Source organism: Pelobates fuscus, chromosome 6 (assembly GCF_036172605.1).
Source record: "Pelobates fuscus isolate aPelFus1 chromosome 6, aPelFus1.pri, whole genome shotgun sequence".
NCBI lineage: Eukaryota > Metazoa > Chordata > Amphibia > Anura > Pelobatidae > Pelobates > Pelobates fuscus.
Genome location: NC_086322.1, coordinates 284600980 through 284617524, shown reverse-complemented (window position 1 = coordinate 284617524; position 16545 = coordinate 284600980). Strand labels below are relative to the sequence as shown.

Sequence of the window (16545 nt, the reverse complement as noted above, 5' to 3'; positions counted from 1 at the left end):
GAACGAGGTAATCCTACAGTGATTGGTTACTCTCTTAGTCGGATTCTGATTGGTGGATTTAAAATGCAACCAATCAGACTAGAGCTCGGCACATCTGTGGATGTATAAGTAGCCGTGCAAGGGGGCGGGAGCTCATAGATTTTACAGATTGCGATTTGAAGATGTCAGGAAGAGGCAAACAGAGCAGCAAAGTCCGGGCTAAAGCAAAGACCCGATCATCCAGAGCAGGTCTGCAGTTCCCAGTCGGCCGTGTCCACAGGCTGCTCAGGAAGGGGAGCTACGCCCAGCGGGTTGGAGCCGGAGCTCCGGTCTATCTGGCTGCAGTGCTGGAGTATCTGACCGCTGAGATCCTGGAGCTGGCTGGGAACGCCGCCAGAGATAACAAAAAGACCCGCATCATCCCCCGCCATCTGCAGCTCGCTGTGCGCAATGACGAGGAGCTCAACAAACTGCTCGGAGGGGTCACCATAGCCCAGGGTGGGGTCCTGCCCAATATCCAGGCTGTCTTACTGCCCAAGAAAACCGAGAGCCAAAAGGCGTCCAAGAGCAAGTAAACTCCACTGTCCCTCATCTCCCAAACTCACACAAAGGCTCTAAGAGCCACCCACAATCTCCACAAAGAGCTCACACTTATACACCGCTGCTGCTGTAGGGGGTTAAACGCATGAAAATGTGGCAATTATTCCCTAAAGGCTGATGGGCTAGAATTGATGCTTTTTAAAATGCTACGCAAACACTTCTAGCAGACTTTCCCTTCAGTTATTTTTATAGCTCTTACTCTTTGCTAAACTTTGGGAATCTTAGATTAAACAAAACATATCGATCTTAAGCAGAAGACTAATAGGCAAGTTAAATCATATTAGTGAACAAAGGCCAAGCGTTGCATAGTAATAACACAGGGAGGGAAGGGAGGACTCGGCTCCATTCATATTATTTATTTATATTTTTCAAACATCGACTTTAAAATTTGTGGCTAAATCCTGTGAAAGCAGGTGTTGGAGATTGTTTCCCCTATGCCTCTATTTCTGATGCTAATGCACAAGGAGACAAAACACACTTTAAAACCATTGTCACACAAATTAAAGGTTTAACGAAATAGTTCAACTCAAAAACCCCTCCTTGGTGGGGTTTAGTCATAGGCGTGTGCAGCCTATTGCATTAGGATGTGCACCCTAAAGCACAAACATGCGCCGCGTGTATGTGTGTGTGTGTGTGTATGTATATATATATATATATACACACACACACACACACTGCTGTGTGTGTGTGAGGGTGCTAGTATTGTGCTGTGTGCAGAGGCGGCTCTAGAATTTGAGGCCTTAGGCGAAACTCAAACATGAGGCCCCACTAACAAAAAAGTGAAAAAAAAAAAAAGAGTTGCAATACATGCACACTGTCACATATACACATTGATGCACAGTTTACCTGTGTATGTGCCTGAGACTGTGTCTGACAGAGTATCTGTGTGTGTGTATGTATGTCTCTGTGAGCATGTTTGCGTTTTTGTATGGGGGGGTGACAGGGCCGGTGCAAGGATTTTTGGCTACACAGGCGAAGATGAATTTTGCCGCCCCCCCACACACAAATAAGATGTATCTTTAGCGGTGTCTCATATCCAGCCTTTTGAAATCCCCATGTAGTGTATTGTACCCCCCTTTAGTGTGTCTTACACCCCCTTGTATGTCTCTTACAACCCCCATGTGTATCTCCTCCCCCCCCCCCCCAGCCCCTTTGTGTGTCTTTCTTTCCCACAGCCCTTTTCTGTGGGTCTCTCCCCTCAGCCTGTTTTTTGTGTGTCCCTCTTCCCCTCAGGCTCCTTTGTGTAACTTTTCCCTCCCAAGCCATATAGACATAGATATATAGCTACACACACACATACAGGCACATAGTCACAGAAATATGCAGGCACACAATCAAACAAACACAGCCATACAGGCACACAGTCATACAATCAACACATACAGGTACACAGACATACAGTCATACAGACACACACACACAGACATGCAGACACTGGCATATAGATAAATAAAAACACAGTTATACAAACACAGACATACAGAGACATGAAGATGCAGGCATACAGAGACATAACGAACAATGCATACAGAGATATACAGAACAAGGCATACAGAGACATATGGATACAGTCATACAGCGACATACAGGCATACAGGGACATTCAGAAACACACAGACACAGACAGTCATACAGAGACATGCAGACAGGTATACAGAGCAGGGGCAGATCCAGAACCTAATCTTGGAGGGGGGGGGGAGGTGGTAGTGAGTTTTAGTGGGGTAATAGGGGCTCTAATTAAGGAGTTAAGGGCTGTAGTAGAGGGACAGGGGCTGTAGTTGAGAGTTAGGGGCTGTAATTGGGGGCTTAGGAAATGTAGTGGGGAATTGGGGCTGTAGTAGGGGGTTAGGGACTGAAGTAGGTTGATGGCTGCAAGTGGGAACAGGGGCTGTAGTGTGGGGGATATGGGCAGCAATTTGGGGGAGAGGGGCTGTAGTGGGGGTAAGGACTGTAGTAAGGGAATAGGGGCTGTACTGGAGCTATGGGGTAAAATGGAGTGGAAGGGATGTGAAGTAAGAGAGTTAGAGGCTGTAGAAAGGAGTATAGGGGCTGTGGTGGGAGCAAAGGGGCAATGTGGTTGGAAATAGGCAGTAGAGGGGGGACACAGGGGCAGTAGAGGGGGACACAGGGGCAGTATGGTGTGGGCACAGGCTGTAACGAGGGACACTGAGGCAATAAAGTGGTGTCACAGGGACAGTATGGTAGGGGGTAAATGGGAAGTAGAGGGGGGGACAGGGGCTGTTGAGGCGGGTAGAGGAAGTAGAGGGGGGAGACAAGGGCAGTAGAGGCGTGTGAAAGGGGGGCAGAGGCAGGGGGCAGGGGCTGTAGAGGGAAATAGAAGTGCTGTAGAGGGGCACATGGGGCAGTAGAGGGGGCAGGGGCTATTGAGGGTCTGTAAAGGGGGCAGGGGTAGTATGATGGGGCAGGGGCTATAGAGGTGGCAGGGGTAGTATGGTGGGCCAGGGGCTATAGAGGTGGCAGGGGTAGTATGGTGGGGGCAGGGGCTATAGAGGTGGCAGGGGTAGTATGGTGGGGGCAGGGGGTAGTATGGTGGGGCAGGGGGGAGTATGGTGGGGGCAGGGGGGAGTATGGTGGGGGCAGGGGGGAGTATGGTGGGGCAGGGGGTGTATGGTGGGGCAGGGGGAGTATGGTGGGGCAGCGGGAGTATGGTGGGGCAGCGGGAGTATAGTGGGGGCAGGGGGAGTATAGTGGGGGCAGGGGGAGTATAGTGGGGGCAGGGGCCGTATAGTGGGGGCAGGGGGTGTATGGTGGGGGCAGGGATAGTATGGTGGGGGCAGGGGGAGTATAGTGGGGGAAGGGGGAGTATAGTGGGGGCAGGGGGAGCAGAGGCAGTATAGTGGGGGCAGGGGCAGTATAGTGGGGGTGGGGGCAGGGGCAGTATAGTGGGGGCAGGGGCAGTATAGTGGGGGCAGGGGCAGTATAGTGGGGGCAGGGATAGTATAGTGGGGGCAGGGATAGTATGGTGGGGGCAGGGGGAGTATGGTGGGGGCAGGGGGAGTATGGTGGGGGCAGGGGGAGTATGGTGGGGGGCAGGGGGAGTATGGTGGGGGGCAGGGGGAGTATGGTGGGGGAAGGGGGGAGTATGGTGGGGGCAGGGGGGAGTATGGTGGGGGCAGGGGGAGTATGGTGGGGGCAGGGGGAGTATGGTGGGGGCAGGGATAGTATGGTGGGGGCAGGGATAGTATGGTGGGGGCAGGGAGAGTATGGTGGGGGGCAGGGGGGAGTATGGTGGGGGCAGGGGGGAGTATGGTGGGGGCAGGGACTGAAGAAAGGGGCTTGAAAAAAAAAACGTTTTGATTTAAAAAAAATGCTACAAGTTCTTCCCCCACCCCCTCCCAGAGACTTACCTTGGTCCAGGAGGGAGAACCTTACCCCTGGTGGTCGGATGGGATGGGATGGGATGGGCTGCACTGGAGGCTGGAGGCTGGAGCTGCAATCAGGACCGCTGGGGAGTCTGGGAGCAGTAGAAGTCCCGCCCCCTTCTGATATCATCAGAGGAGGACGGCTGACTTCACTGCCAGGCTCCTGCTGTGTGCTGGCTGCAGGGAGAGAGGACGCGCCGGCCCTGGGGGGTGATGGTGACGCGAGGTGAGAGGGAGAGGCGGGTGATGGTGACAGAGGGTTATGGTGACAGGGAGGTGACACGGGACAGCCAATTTATACATAACATGGACACTGTCACACCCACCCTGGAACATGGAGACCCTCTGTGGGGGTCTGTGCATAAATACTGTGTATCTTGCCTACAATAAACAGTTCATTTTCACTCTTCACTAAGTCTCAACTAGTGTTTGGGTGATGTCACGATTGCCCTTTCTGCAAGTGACTATAATCACTGGCTGGCAGCTATAATCACACCAGGGCTGGGCACAACCAGGAAGGGGTGACCACAGGTGGTAGTACTCCAACCTTGAGAGGGCATACTACCACATCTGTTGGCAGTAATGGGATAGTCCCCTTCCTTGGAGCCAGAGTGGAACCAGCGGCGACTGGACAAGACCAAAGTGGCACTACAACTGGAACTCATGGGGGTGGACAACGCCAGCTCCGCCTCCTTGGTGCCCTTGTCGGCGTCCTCCGACAAAGAGTCATACATGCGAGATGTTAGGTCCCGGTTGACCCTGATGGGTCCAAACCCATCGCCGGAATTCGTATTTCAATTTTACTCAAGGCTTTTCCCGGAACTGCAGGAGTGGGTAAGAGACAGACAACCCTTCACCTTACCTGAAGCCGCCCACCTTGCAGATGAATATGTGGAAGTCACGCAACTAGACCGACCAGTCCAACAAGCACCCCAGCGCTCAGAGACCCCCGCACTCCAACCACGTCACCCTCCTCGGCCAACACTTAGTCCCACCCCCGCACGCCAACCACAGCAACCCAAACCGGCTGAATTCGTGGGACCAGGGACCGAAGAGTCGTGGGTTACTCTGCATTAGGCAGACCGAGCCGCCTCTGCTGACAACTGCCAGCATCACTGCCAATGTGTGCTGGTAAACAGGCAAACTGCCCGGGGCCTCAGGGACACTGGTGCTACCCTGACTCTCATTGAACTAAATGTGGCAGGAAACGAGGAAAATTTGCAGAAGACTGTACGAGTAGCTGGAGGCGCCATCCACCGGTTTCCCACTGCCTGAGTGCATCTCGATTGGGGAGCCAGAGCCCATCACGTGGAAGAAGGCATTATGAGAAACTTGCCTGCTGAAGTCCAACTAGGGAATGATCTTGGTTTCAACCTCAGAAAATACAAGTTTAGACCACCCAGGTGCAGTATGTGAAAAATATATAAAAGGATAATTACTTCCCTTCGTTTGGTCAGGTATAACAAAAGGATTCCTCTCAATCCTCAATACACATAGAAACAAAGCAAGATATACCTATACCTAAAAAATACAAAAGAAAGTACGCTCATAGGGGATTAACGGTAATATAGTAAAATGCCCCTTATTAATATGTCACACTCACAGAGTTTAGGTTGTTTTCAAGCCCATCAAAGTATGTCGATTCTCATAGATTCCTCGAGATTGGAGAGGTGGACATTACATGCAAGAAATGAAAGATAGCATAGTATAGCACTGTTTGAAAAAGTATAAATCTGCTTTAATGGTTGCACTTACAGCATAAAAGATGTAAAAAGGCCCATCAATACAAATCTGTCGTCCAATCAATACAGAGAACGAAGTCCTTGTAGAAATCTCAGGCAAGTAAACAGGAAAATATATAAAATTCAATAAAATCAAATCAAATAAAAACTAATCAAATAAAAAGTTCCAGCAAATAACTCTACGCGTTTCGTCTGTATTAACAGACTTCCTCAGGAGTAGTGAAGTGCTTCAAATCTTGTGGGTACTTTGTCCTCCTTTTATAGGTCCTCCCGCCTCTCCAATCTCGAGGAATCTATGAGAATCTACATACTTTGATGGGCTTGAAAACAACCTAAACTCTGTGAGTGTGACATATTAATAAGGGGCATTTTACTATATTAACGTTAATCCCCTATGAGCGTACTTTCTTTTGTCTTTTTTAGGTATAGGTATATCTTGCTTTGTTTCAACCTCAACCTGTTACTACCCGACTACAAGCACGGATGGCCGAGACTGATTCGCACTCAGAGACACCCCAGGTGAGATTCTCAGACCCTACCCTGACCGTAGTCGAAACCCCGGTAGCCAGGGAAAACCCCGATGAGTTTGGGAGGGAAGTAGCGACTGACTCGCACTTGACAAGTACCGAGCCAAAGCTGTGACCGGACAAGGAGGTCTGGAAGGTGACCGTTTTGTATGGGAACAAGGGCGACTGTACCATCTCTCTAGAGTGCAGAATAGGAGGCTGCCCCCTCCCTAAAGCCTCAGCTGGTAATCATGTGGATTGGGCATGATATCCCCTTGGCAGGACACCTGGGGATATGACAAACGCTACAGTGGGTGACCCAAGGTTTCTTTTGGCCAGGGGTCTCCCAAGATGTTCAGCAGTATTGCCAGACATGTGATACCTTCTTACTCCCCCCTCCCCCTCTTCTTACTCACCCCTCCCCCTCTTCTTACCCCCTTCTTACTCCCCCCATCTTCTTACCCCCCTCCCCCTCTTCTTACCCCCCTCCCCCTCTTCTTACTCCCCCTCTTCTTACTCTTCCCTCCCCCCTCTTCTTACTCCCCCCTCTTCTTACTCCCCCTCCCCCTCTTCTTACTCCCCCCTTCCTCTTTTTACTCCCCCCTCTACCTCTTCTTACCCCCTTCTTACTCCCCCCTCCCTTCCTACTCCCCCCTCCCCCTCTTCTTACCCCTCCTTACTCCCCCTCTCTTCTTACCCCCTCCTCTCTTCTTACCCCCCTTTCTCTCTTCTTACTCCCCCTCCCTCTCTTCTTACCCCCCTCCCTCTCTCTTCTTACCCCCCTTCCTCTCTTCTTACCCCCCTTCCTCTCTTCTTACCCCCTCCCTCTCTTCTTACCACCCCTCCCTCTCTCTTCTTACCCCCCTCCCTCTCTCTACTTACCCCCCTCCCTCTCTCTACTTACCCCCTCCCTCTCTATTCTAACCCCCCTCTCTCTTCTTACCTCCTCTCTCTTCTTACCCCCTCCCTTTCTCTTCTTACCCCCCTCCCTCTCTCTTCTTACCCCCCTCCCTCTCTCTTCTTACTCCCCCTTCCTTTCTCTTCTTACCCCACCCCCTTTCTCTTCTTACCCCCTGATGGCGGGCCCCCCTCCCGGCCGGGCCCTCGGACCATGTCACCTGGGGATATGACAAACGCTACAGTGGGTGACCCAAGGTTTCTTTTGGCCAGGGGTCTCCCAAGATGTTCAGCAGTATTGCCAGACATGTGATACCTTCTTACTCCCCCCTTCCTCTTTTTACTCCCCCCTCCCCCTCTTCTTACTCACCCCTCCCCCTCTTCTTACCCCCCTCCCCCTCTTCTTACCACCTTCCCCCTCTTCTTACTCCCCCCTCTTCTTACTCCCCCTCCCCCTCTTCTTACTCCCCCCTCTTCTTACTCTTCCCTCCCCCCTCTTCTTACTCCCCCCTCTTCTTACTCCCCCTCCCCCTCTTCTTACTCCCCCCTTCCTCTTTTTACTCCCCCCTCTACCTCTTCTTACCCCCTTCTTACTCCCCCCTCCCTTCCTACTCCCCCCTCCCCCTCTTCTTACCCCTCCTTACTCCCCCTCTCTTCTTACCCCCTCCTCTCTTCTTACCCCCCTTTCTCTCTTCTTACTCCCCCTCCCTCTCTTCTTACCCCCCTCCCTCTCTCTTCTTACCCCCCTTCCTCTCTTCTTACCCCCTCCCTCTCTTCTTACCACCCCTCCCTCTCTCTTCTTACCCCCCTCCCTCTCTCTACTTACCCCCTCCCTCTCTCTACTTACCCCCCTCCCTCTCTATTCTAACCCCCCTCTCTCTTCTTACCTCCTCTCTCTTCTTACCCCCTCCCTTTCTCTTCTTACCCCCCTCCCTCTCTCTTCTTACCCCACCCCCTTTCTCTTCTTACCCCACCCCCTTTCTCTTCTTACCCCCTGATGGCGGGCCCCCCTCCCGGCCGGGCCCTCGGACCATGTCCGAAGTGCCCGACCGGTCAGTCCGCCCCTGGTTGATGCAGAGTCTGGTTTGAATCCATAAAGGGCATAAACAGTGGTGTATCTTGGTTTTGTGCTGCCCTAGGCAGACACACACACACAGTCGGACACACACACACACTAACAAACACACACAGTCGGACACACACACTAACAAACACACACAGTCGGACACACACACTAACAAACACACACAGTCGGACACACACACACTAACAGACACACACAGTGAGACACACACACTAACAAACACACACAGTCGGACACACACTAACAAACACACACAGTCGGACACACACACACTAACAAACACACACAGTCGGACACACACACACTAACAGACACACACAGTGAGACACACACACTAACAAACACACACAGTCGGACACACACACACTAACAGACACACACAGTGAGACACACACACTAACAAACACACACAGTCGGACACACACACACTAACAGACACACACAGTGAGACACACACTAACAGAAACACACTGTCGGACACACAGTCAGACACACACAGTCAGACACACACACTAACAGACACACACACACACTAACACACACAGTCACAGACACACACTAACAGACACACACACACACTAACAGACACACACACACACACTAACAGACACACACACACTATCAGACACACACAGTCAGAGACACACACACACACACTCACATTAACACATTTTTTTTTTTTAATTTACTCCCCCCCCCCCAGCCTCCTTACCTTTGGGAATGCTGGGGGTGGGGGGTTCTCCCATTCCCTGGTGGTCCAGTGGCTGTAGGGCGGCACTGGCGGGCAGGCTGGGCGGCCGGCGAGGGAGCTCTTCCCCTGAGCTCTCTGCTCAGCTTCCTCACGCGCCGCCCGCAGAGTGAGACTGGGAGCCGGAATATGACGTCATATTCCGGCTCCGCCTCCCAGCCTCACTCTGCGGGCGGCGCGCGAGGGAGCTGAGCAGAGAGCTCAGGGGAAGAGCTCCCTCGCTGGCCGCCCAGCAACCAGCCCAGCATGTCTGTTAGCCGCAAGGCTAACAAGACATTTGCCTTGGGCATTTGGGGGCGGCGTTTTTTGCCGCCCCCTGGAAAATGCCGCCCAAGGCAAATGCCTTGTTTGCCTCGCGGCTAATACGCCCCTGGGCATAAATCACCTAACATTCCTAAATCACAATGGATATGGATTGACACCTGACATGACATATTGACACCTTGACATATGGATTGACACCTGTCCTCAGAGACCCTGATACACACTGACACAGAGCAGAATAGGGACTGTTCCCCCTACATAGGGTCACTTGGCAGATATGGATTGACACCTATCCTAAGGATCCCTGATACACACTGACACAGAGCAGAATAGGGACTGTTCCCCTACATAGGGTCACTTGGCAGATATGGATTGACACCTGTCCTCAAAACCCCTGATACACACTGACACAGAGCAGAATAGAGACTGTTCCCCCTACATAGGGTCACTTGGCAGATATGGATTGACACCTGTCCTCAGAGACCATGATACACACTGACACAGAGCAGAATAGGGACTGTTCCCCCTACATAGGGTCACTTGGCAGAAATGGATTGACACCTGTCCTCAGAGACCCTGATACTCACTGACACAGAGCAGAATAGGGACTGTTCCCCCTACATAGGGTCACTTGGCAGATATGCATTGACACCTGTCCTCAGCGACCAGGGCCGGTGCAAGGATTTTTGCCGCCCTAGGCAAAAAAGAATTTGCCCCCCCCCCCTGTCCTGCCATATGGGCCAACGCCAGTCTTCACAATGTGTCTTTTATCTGAAAAGACAGTGTGTTTACATTAAAAAGCCTACAGGCACAGGCTATAGACACCAGAACCACTACATTATGCTGTAGTGCTTCTGGTGACTATAGTATCCATTTAATGTGAGGTAAATTAGAGATTAGTGCCACTAATAATATATTGAATTGCCTACTTACCACCAGATGAGGACAAGAGGCTGATGATGGGCTCAGTCTTGCTCCACAGGCACCTACCCGATGCCCAGAGTAGATAGCTATTGGACCATATTACCAGGGGACAGTATCTGACCACTATTGGCCTATGTAAGGGATACTGACAGTTCCTCCGAGGCTATCCCCAAGCCGGCCTTCGTCACACCATTCGGCCTATACCAATTTCAGTTAATGCCGTTGGGGATGAAGAATGCCCTGGAGACCTTTCAATAGATGGTGGATAGACTCCTCAATGGCCTCCAGGACTTTACGTGCGCGTACCTCGATGACATTGCGGTCTTTAGCAATACCCGGGAGGAACATTAAACCAATGCGAGGACCGTATTACCCCCTCCCTCTTTCTTCTTACCCCCCTCCCCCTCCCTCCCTCTCTGTTCTTACCCCCTCCCCTGTAGCGTGGCCGAGCTGCTCTCCGGTCCGCGGTGCCTGGCCAAGTCATGGCCTTTTTAGGGAAAGCGTACTACTATAGGCACTTCGTCCCCGACTATAGTGCTATTGCTTAACCCTTGTACGACCTGACAAAAAATACTCCATATGAAGGTTCTGTGGTCCCCTGAGTGCAAACAGGCTTTCCAGTCTCTCTCACATGCATTGATTCAAGCCCCGCCCTGGCCGCCCCAGACCCTAACAAACGTTTCATTGTCCACACAGATGCCTCCATGTTTTGACTGGGGGCTGTTGTAAGCCAGGTCGTGGAGGACGGAGGTGAACAACCTGTAGCCTACATCAGCAGGAAGCTCCTACCCTGGGAAGTAAGCTACGCTGTGGTGGAACTAGGACTCTGCATCACAGCCGCAGTGTCCCGCTGGCTGCCTGGAAGTACATGCCACACAATAAGAGAGGGGCTACCATTCAAACTGGTTTTGCACCTTTTCTCCCGATAGGCCGGCGAAACACCTCCCCTCCCTGAGTGCCGATTTGTGCAAATTGGTTGCACCCTTTTTCCTGATTGGTCCTGATCACCGCAAAGCACGAGTACAACCTACTGCATCAGCCAATCATCGACAAGACCCGCCCAGTGACGTGTGATTTGTTTTGCAGTTCCCCATCCGGTCCGCTCAGGAGACATATAAGGGCAGGCGGCCGTGGGCTGAGCATTGATTGTTCTACTTGTCTCATCGCAGAATGTCTGGTCGCGGTAAAGGAGGAAAAGGGCTCGGTAAAGGAGGTGCCAAGCGGCATAGGAAGGTGCTCCGGGATAACATCCAGGGGATCACTAAACCGGCTATCCGCCGTTTGGCTCGCAGAGGAGGCGTCAAGCGAATCTCCGGCCTCATTTACGAGGAGACTCGCGGAGTGCTCAAAGTCTTCCTGGAGAATGTTATCCGCGATGCAGTCACCTACACTGAGCACGCCAAGAGGAAGACGGTCACCGCCATGGACGTGGTGTACGCGCTCAAACGCCAGGGCCGCACTCTCTACGGTTTCGGAGGTTAAACGCTTCTCTTCTTCCATCCTTCATACACCTACCCGATGCCCAGAGTAGATAGCTATTGGACCATATTACCAGGGGACAGTATCTGACCACTATTGGCCTATGTAAGGGATACTGACAGTTCCTCCGAGGCTATCCCCAAGCCGGCCTTCGTCACACCATTCGGCCTATACCAATTTCAGTTAATGCCGTTGGGGATGAAGAATGCCCTGGAGACCTTTCAATAGATGGTGGATAGACTCCTCGATGGCCTCCAGGACTTTACGTGCGCGTACCTCGATGACATTGCGGTCTTTAGCAATACCCGGGAGGAACATTAAACCAATGCGAGGACCGTATTACCCCCTCCCTCTTTCTTCTTACCCCCCTCCCCCTCCCTCCCTCTCTGTTCTTACCCCCTCCCCTGTAGCGTGGCCGAGCTGCTCTCCGGTCCGCGGTGCCCGGCCAAGTCATGGCCTTTTTAGGGAAAGCGTACTACTATAGGCACTTCGTCCCCGACTATAGTGCTATTGCTTAACCCTTGTACGACCTGACAAAAAATACTCCATATGAAGGTTCTGTGGTCCCCTGAGTGCAAACAGGCTTTCCAGTCTCTCTCACATGCATTGATTCAAGCCCCGCCCTGGCCGCCCCAGACCCTAACAAACGTTTCATTGTCCACACAGATGCCTCCATGTTTTGACTGGGGGCTGTTGTAAGCCAGGTCGTGGAGGACGGAGGTGAACAACCCGTAGCCTACATCAGCAGGAAGCTCCTACCCTGGGAAGTAAGCTACGCTGTGGTGGAACTAGGACTCTGCATCACAGCCGCAGTGTCCCGCTGGCTGCCTGGAAGTACATGCCACACAATAAGAGAGGGGCTACCATTCAAACTGGTTTTGCACCTTTTCTCCCGATAGGCCGGCGAAACACCTCCCCTCCCTGAGTGCCGATTTGTGCAAATTGGTTGCACCCTTTTTCCTGATTGGTCGCCACATGGTTTAGGCAGGAAATTTGAATCATCGGCCGAAACCAAGTGATTCTGTGGAGCTATGTTCGGGTATGTACAGAGACTCAAGCCCAGAATTTGTACGACAATTTCTCGGGCTCTGTACATCCGATAGCTCCGCAATTTGCAGGATTTATAGCTGGGACCAGGAGCTATTTGGGGAGGTGTGGCATTTTTTTGTGTTTTAGGCTCCCTGTGTCTGGGAGATAAAATTATCTCCCAGACACAGGGTAGCCGGGGTGGGCTTATGTTTTGTATTGCGTTAAATGGAGATCCCCTGTGGGGTTCTGTGTATAAACACTGTGTATCTTGCCTACGATAAAAAGTTCATTTTCACCGTTCACTAAGTCTTGTGTAGTGTTTGGGTGATGTCACGATTGCCCTTCTGCAAGCGACTATAATCACTGGATGGCAGCTATAATCACTCCAGGGCTGGGCAGTGGGCACAACCAGGAAGGGGCAACCACAGGCCATAGTACTACATATAATTTGAAGTATAATGCAAAGAGCACTATTGTCCTAAATTAACATACACATAGATTAGCTATTTCATTTTCACATGGAAACGGTTTAAGTTTAATTCCGAATTTACTCTGATAGAAGAGAAACGCTGCCACTTAAAGAGAAATGTGTAGTTTGTAATACAGAGCACAATGCATCCTCTTTCAATCTTACACTGCCATCTAGTGACTATTTACAGGTACTGCGTTAATTCATCTTCTGAAAATGTGATTTAGTTCCTAGAGCTAATTAATATGTGTAGAACATAGAATCGGTGTAAGAATGAAAAGAGTATCAATATGTATTTAGGTAACTTCTCTATCTAGACATATTTAATTTGAATCTATTTATGTGTGTTTGTTGTGTTTGAAGCTGAGGGGGGAAGGGGAATAAAATATTTTATTAATAAATTCAGTCTGCACTAAATACTTGCCGTGGTTACAAGCTCGAATGCGGTAGAAAACTTTCCCGCCGGCGGGTCTCTTCTTTTCAGTTCAAAAATTATTATTCAGCAAATCACCGCAAAGCACGAGTACAACCTACTGCATCAGCCAATCATCGACAAGACCCGCCCAGTGACGTGTGATTTGTTTTGCAGTTCCCCATCCGGTCCGCTCAGGAGACATATAAGGGCAGGCGGCCGTGGGCTGAGCATTGATTGTTCTACTTGTCTCATCGCTGAATGTCTGGTCGCGGTAAAGGAGGAAAAGGGCTCGGTAAAGGAGGTGCCAAGCGGCACAGGAAGGTGCTCCGGGATAACATCCAGGGGATCACTAAATCGGCTATACGCCGTTTGGCTCGCAGAGGAGGCGTCAAGCGAATCTCCGGCCTCATTTACGAGGAGACTCGCGGAGTGCTCAAAGTCTTCCTGGAGAATGTTATCCGCGATGCAGTCACCTACACTGAGCACGCCAAGAGGAAGACGGTCACCGCCATGGACGTGGTGTACGCGCTCAAACGCCAGGGCCGCACTCTCTACGGTTTCGGAGGTTAAACGCTTCTCTTCTTCCATCCTTCATACACACCAAAGGCTCTTTTCAGAGCCGCCCACTCCTTCCCTCATAAGGCTATAATTCCACCAGGATGGCGCTTTCAATCCTCCCGAGAATATCGGGGAACGAGAAATTAGAGAAGGCTTCGGTTATAACAGACTGCAATGGTTCGTGTTTCACTTCCTATCAATACAGCCAGTATTAGATTTCTCATATTATCCTACATCTCTTCCTGCTTCAATGCACAATGAATAAATGCTTTATTAAATGTGAAATAGAAGAAGTCTGTATTTGAGGCTTAAACTCTTCCATTTTAGTAAACTAGAATCCTGTTGGCACTAAACTGCGGCTGGAGAGGAAAGCTGCGATAGAACCAACCATTTACGCTTTTAATATTCAACATGCAGACATACTGAGTTTATACACCTCGAAACAAACTACAAACATTCTGTACGGTGTTAATTCGAGTTTGGAGAATGATTTGCTTTATAATTCTCTTACCGTCAGTCTGAAAGAAAATTAAACTAATTCTATTTTCCCAGCAAAATATGCTGCTCTTTCAGTGAAACAGCAATCAGTATGTGGTCTAAAAAGGCGGGAGAAAAAATTTAGAATTTTTAAACTTCGCCATTTTGTAACAGACTTTCCCGCTTTTGAAATGCCAACAAAAGCATGCGAATTGTATACATCTGGTAAATACAAATTAAGTGAGAAAAGACACAAATTCTTTGTTACCTCATGAGGTTTTATGAGATTGTGTTCAGTTTGCGATTGCTGGTTTCAGCGGGATCCGTATTAAACACATTTAAAAAGTAACCATTACAATCTGTATGCACTACATGGCAACATAATTTATGCAAAGAATCTAAACAAGAATGATAATTGAAACATGTTCCATTTGCAAGATAGATTGCTACATATTAGTGTCGGACGGTTGTATATTTAGGATACATTATAACCAACTGAATACATGTTACACCATAGATTCTACCATTGAGAGTTTTAAAACATATTTTAACTTAAAGATTTCAAACCTGAAATAATGTAACGTCATATAGTCTGCTACTCGGGAGTGGCAGAACAAAATAAGTTTTAGGAGACCGCTATAATCGATGACTTGTAACATTCCGCACAGAGAATACTCTCAGTATATCTATACAGCTCTCTCGTGGATTGTGTGGGTGGCTCTTAAAAGAGCCTTTGTGTTATTAGGGTTTGGGTGATGATGGGGTTTTTACTTGGCGCTGGTGTACTTGGTCACTGCCTTGGTGCCCTCAGACACGGCGTGCTTGGCCAGCTCTCCGGGCAGTAAGAGCCGTACAGCGGTCTGGATCTCCCGGGAGGTGATGGTGGAGCGTTTGTTATAATGAGCCAGGCGGGAGGATTCCCCTGCGATGCGCTCGAAGATATCATTGACAAAGGAATTCATGATCCCCATGGCCTTGGAGGAGATACCGGTGTCGGGGTGGACCTGTTTCAGCACCTTGTACACGTAGATAGCATAGCTTTCCTTCCTGCTCTTTCTGCGCTTCTTCCCATCCTTCTTCTGGGTCTTGGTCACGGCTTTCTTAGATCCCTTCTTGGGTGCTGGTGCGGACTTGGCTGGTTCAGGCATGATAATCTCACGAAGTTTCCAACAGAATAACGAGCCCCTCCCCTGGCAGCTCTATATATAGAAGCCCGGGTAGCAAAGCCTGACCTCTGTGCATTTCCTATTGGTCCGTTCAGAGCGGGCACTGAGCATGGAACGAGGTAATCCTACAGTGATTGGTTACTCTCTTAGTCGGATTCTGATTGGTGGATTTAAAATGCAACCAATCAGACTAGAGCTCGGCACATCTGCGGATGTATAAGTAGCCGTGCAAGGGAGCGGGAGCTCATAGATTTTACAGATTGCGATTTGAAGATGTCAGGAAGAGGCAAACAGAGCAGCAAAGTCCGGGCTAAAGCAAAGACCCGATCATCCAGAGCAGGTCTGCAGTTCCCAGTCGGCCGTGTCCACAGGCTGCTCAGGAAGGGGAACTACGCCCAGCGGGTTGGAGCCGGAGCTCCGGTCTATCTGGCTGCAGTGCTGGAGTATCTGACCGCTGAGATCCTGGAGCTGGCTGGGAACGCCGCCAGAGATAACAAAAAGACCCGCATCATCCCCCGCCATCTGCAGCTCGCTGTGCGCAATGACGAGGAGCTCAACAAACTGCTCGGAGGGGTCACCATAGCCCAGGGTGGGGTCCTGCCCAATATCCAGGCTGTCTTACTGCCCAAGAAAACCGAGAGCCAAAAGGCGTCCAAGAGCAAGTAAACTCCACTGTCCCTCATCTCCCAAACTCACACAAAGGCTCTTTTAAGAGCCACCCACAATCTCCACAAAGAGCTCACACTTATACACCGCTGCTGCTATAGGGGGTTAAACGCATGAAAATGTGGCAATTATTCCCTAAAGGCTGATGGGCTAGAATTG

General features: G+C 50.5%; 5 protein-coding genes across 5 annotated transcripts; 4 read left to right on the top strand and 1 right to left on the bottom strand.

Moving 5' to 3' along the window:
• The first annotated feature begins 161 nt into the window (after positions 1 to 161).
• Positions 162 to 574, top strand: LOC134565887 (histone H2A type 1-like). Its single transcript, XM_063425566.1, has one exon. It carries the CDS (start codon positions 162 to 164, stop codon positions 552 to 554), a length of 393 nt encoding a protein of 130 aa, XP_063281636.1. The 3' UTR covers positions 555 to 574.
• A 10723-nt stretch (positions 575 to 11297) lies between these two features.
• On the top strand, positions 11298 to 11609 carry LOC134566191 (histone H4). The gene has a single exon (XM_063425897.1). It carries the CDS (start codon positions 11298 to 11300, stop codon positions 11607 to 11609), a length of 312 nt encoding a protein of 103 aa, XP_063281967.1.
• Positions 11610 to 13777: 2168 nt separating this feature from the next.
• LOC134565886 (histone H4-like) lies at positions 13778 to 14113 on the top strand. The gene has a single exon (XM_063425565.1). It carries the CDS (start codon positions 13778 to 13780, stop codon positions 14087 to 14089), a length of 312 nt encoding a protein of 103 aa, XP_063281635.1. The 3' UTR covers positions 14090 to 14113.
• A 1179-nt stretch (positions 14114 to 15292) lies between these two features.
• LOC134565885 (histone H2B 1.1-like) lies at positions 15293 to 15714 on the bottom strand. The gene has a single exon (XM_063425564.1). The coding sequence runs from the start codon at positions 15700 to 15702 to the stop codon at positions 15322 to 15324; it is 381 nt and encodes a 126-aa protein (XP_063281634.1). The 5' UTR covers positions 15703 to 15714; the 3' UTR covers positions 15293 to 15321.
• A 273-nt stretch (positions 15715 to 15987) lies between these two features.
• LOC134565884 (histone H2A type 1-like) lies at positions 15988 to 16406 on the top strand. The gene has a single exon (XM_063425562.1). The coding sequence runs from the start codon at positions 15994 to 15996 to the stop codon at positions 16384 to 16386; it is 393 nt and encodes a 130-aa protein (XP_063281632.1). The 5' UTR covers positions 15988 to 15993; the 3' UTR covers positions 16387 to 16406.
• Positions 16407 to 16545: the final 139 nt, after the last annotated feature.

Excerpts from the sequence above, each read along its gene's own strand:
- LOC134565887 (XM_063425566.1), top strand. The coding sequence starts at position 162 with ATGTCAGGAAGAGGCAAACAGAGCAGCAAAGTCCGGGCTAAAGCAAAG.
- LOC134566191 (XM_063425897.1), top strand. The coding sequence starts at position 11,298 with ATGTCTGGTCGCGGTAAAGGAGGAAAAGGGCTCGGTAAAGGAGGTGCC.
- LOC134565886 (XM_063425565.1), top strand. The coding sequence starts at position 13,778 with ATGTCTGGTCGCGGTAAAGGAGGAAAAGGGCTCGGTAAAGGAGGTGCC.
- LOC134565885 (XM_063425564.1), bottom strand. The coding sequence starts at position 15,702 with ATGCCTGAACCAGCCAAGTCCGCACCAGCACCCAAGAAGGGATCTAAG.
- LOC134565884 (XM_063425562.1), top strand. The coding sequence starts at position 15,994 with ATGTCAGGAAGAGGCAAACAGAGCAGCAAAGTCCGGGCTAAAGCAAAG.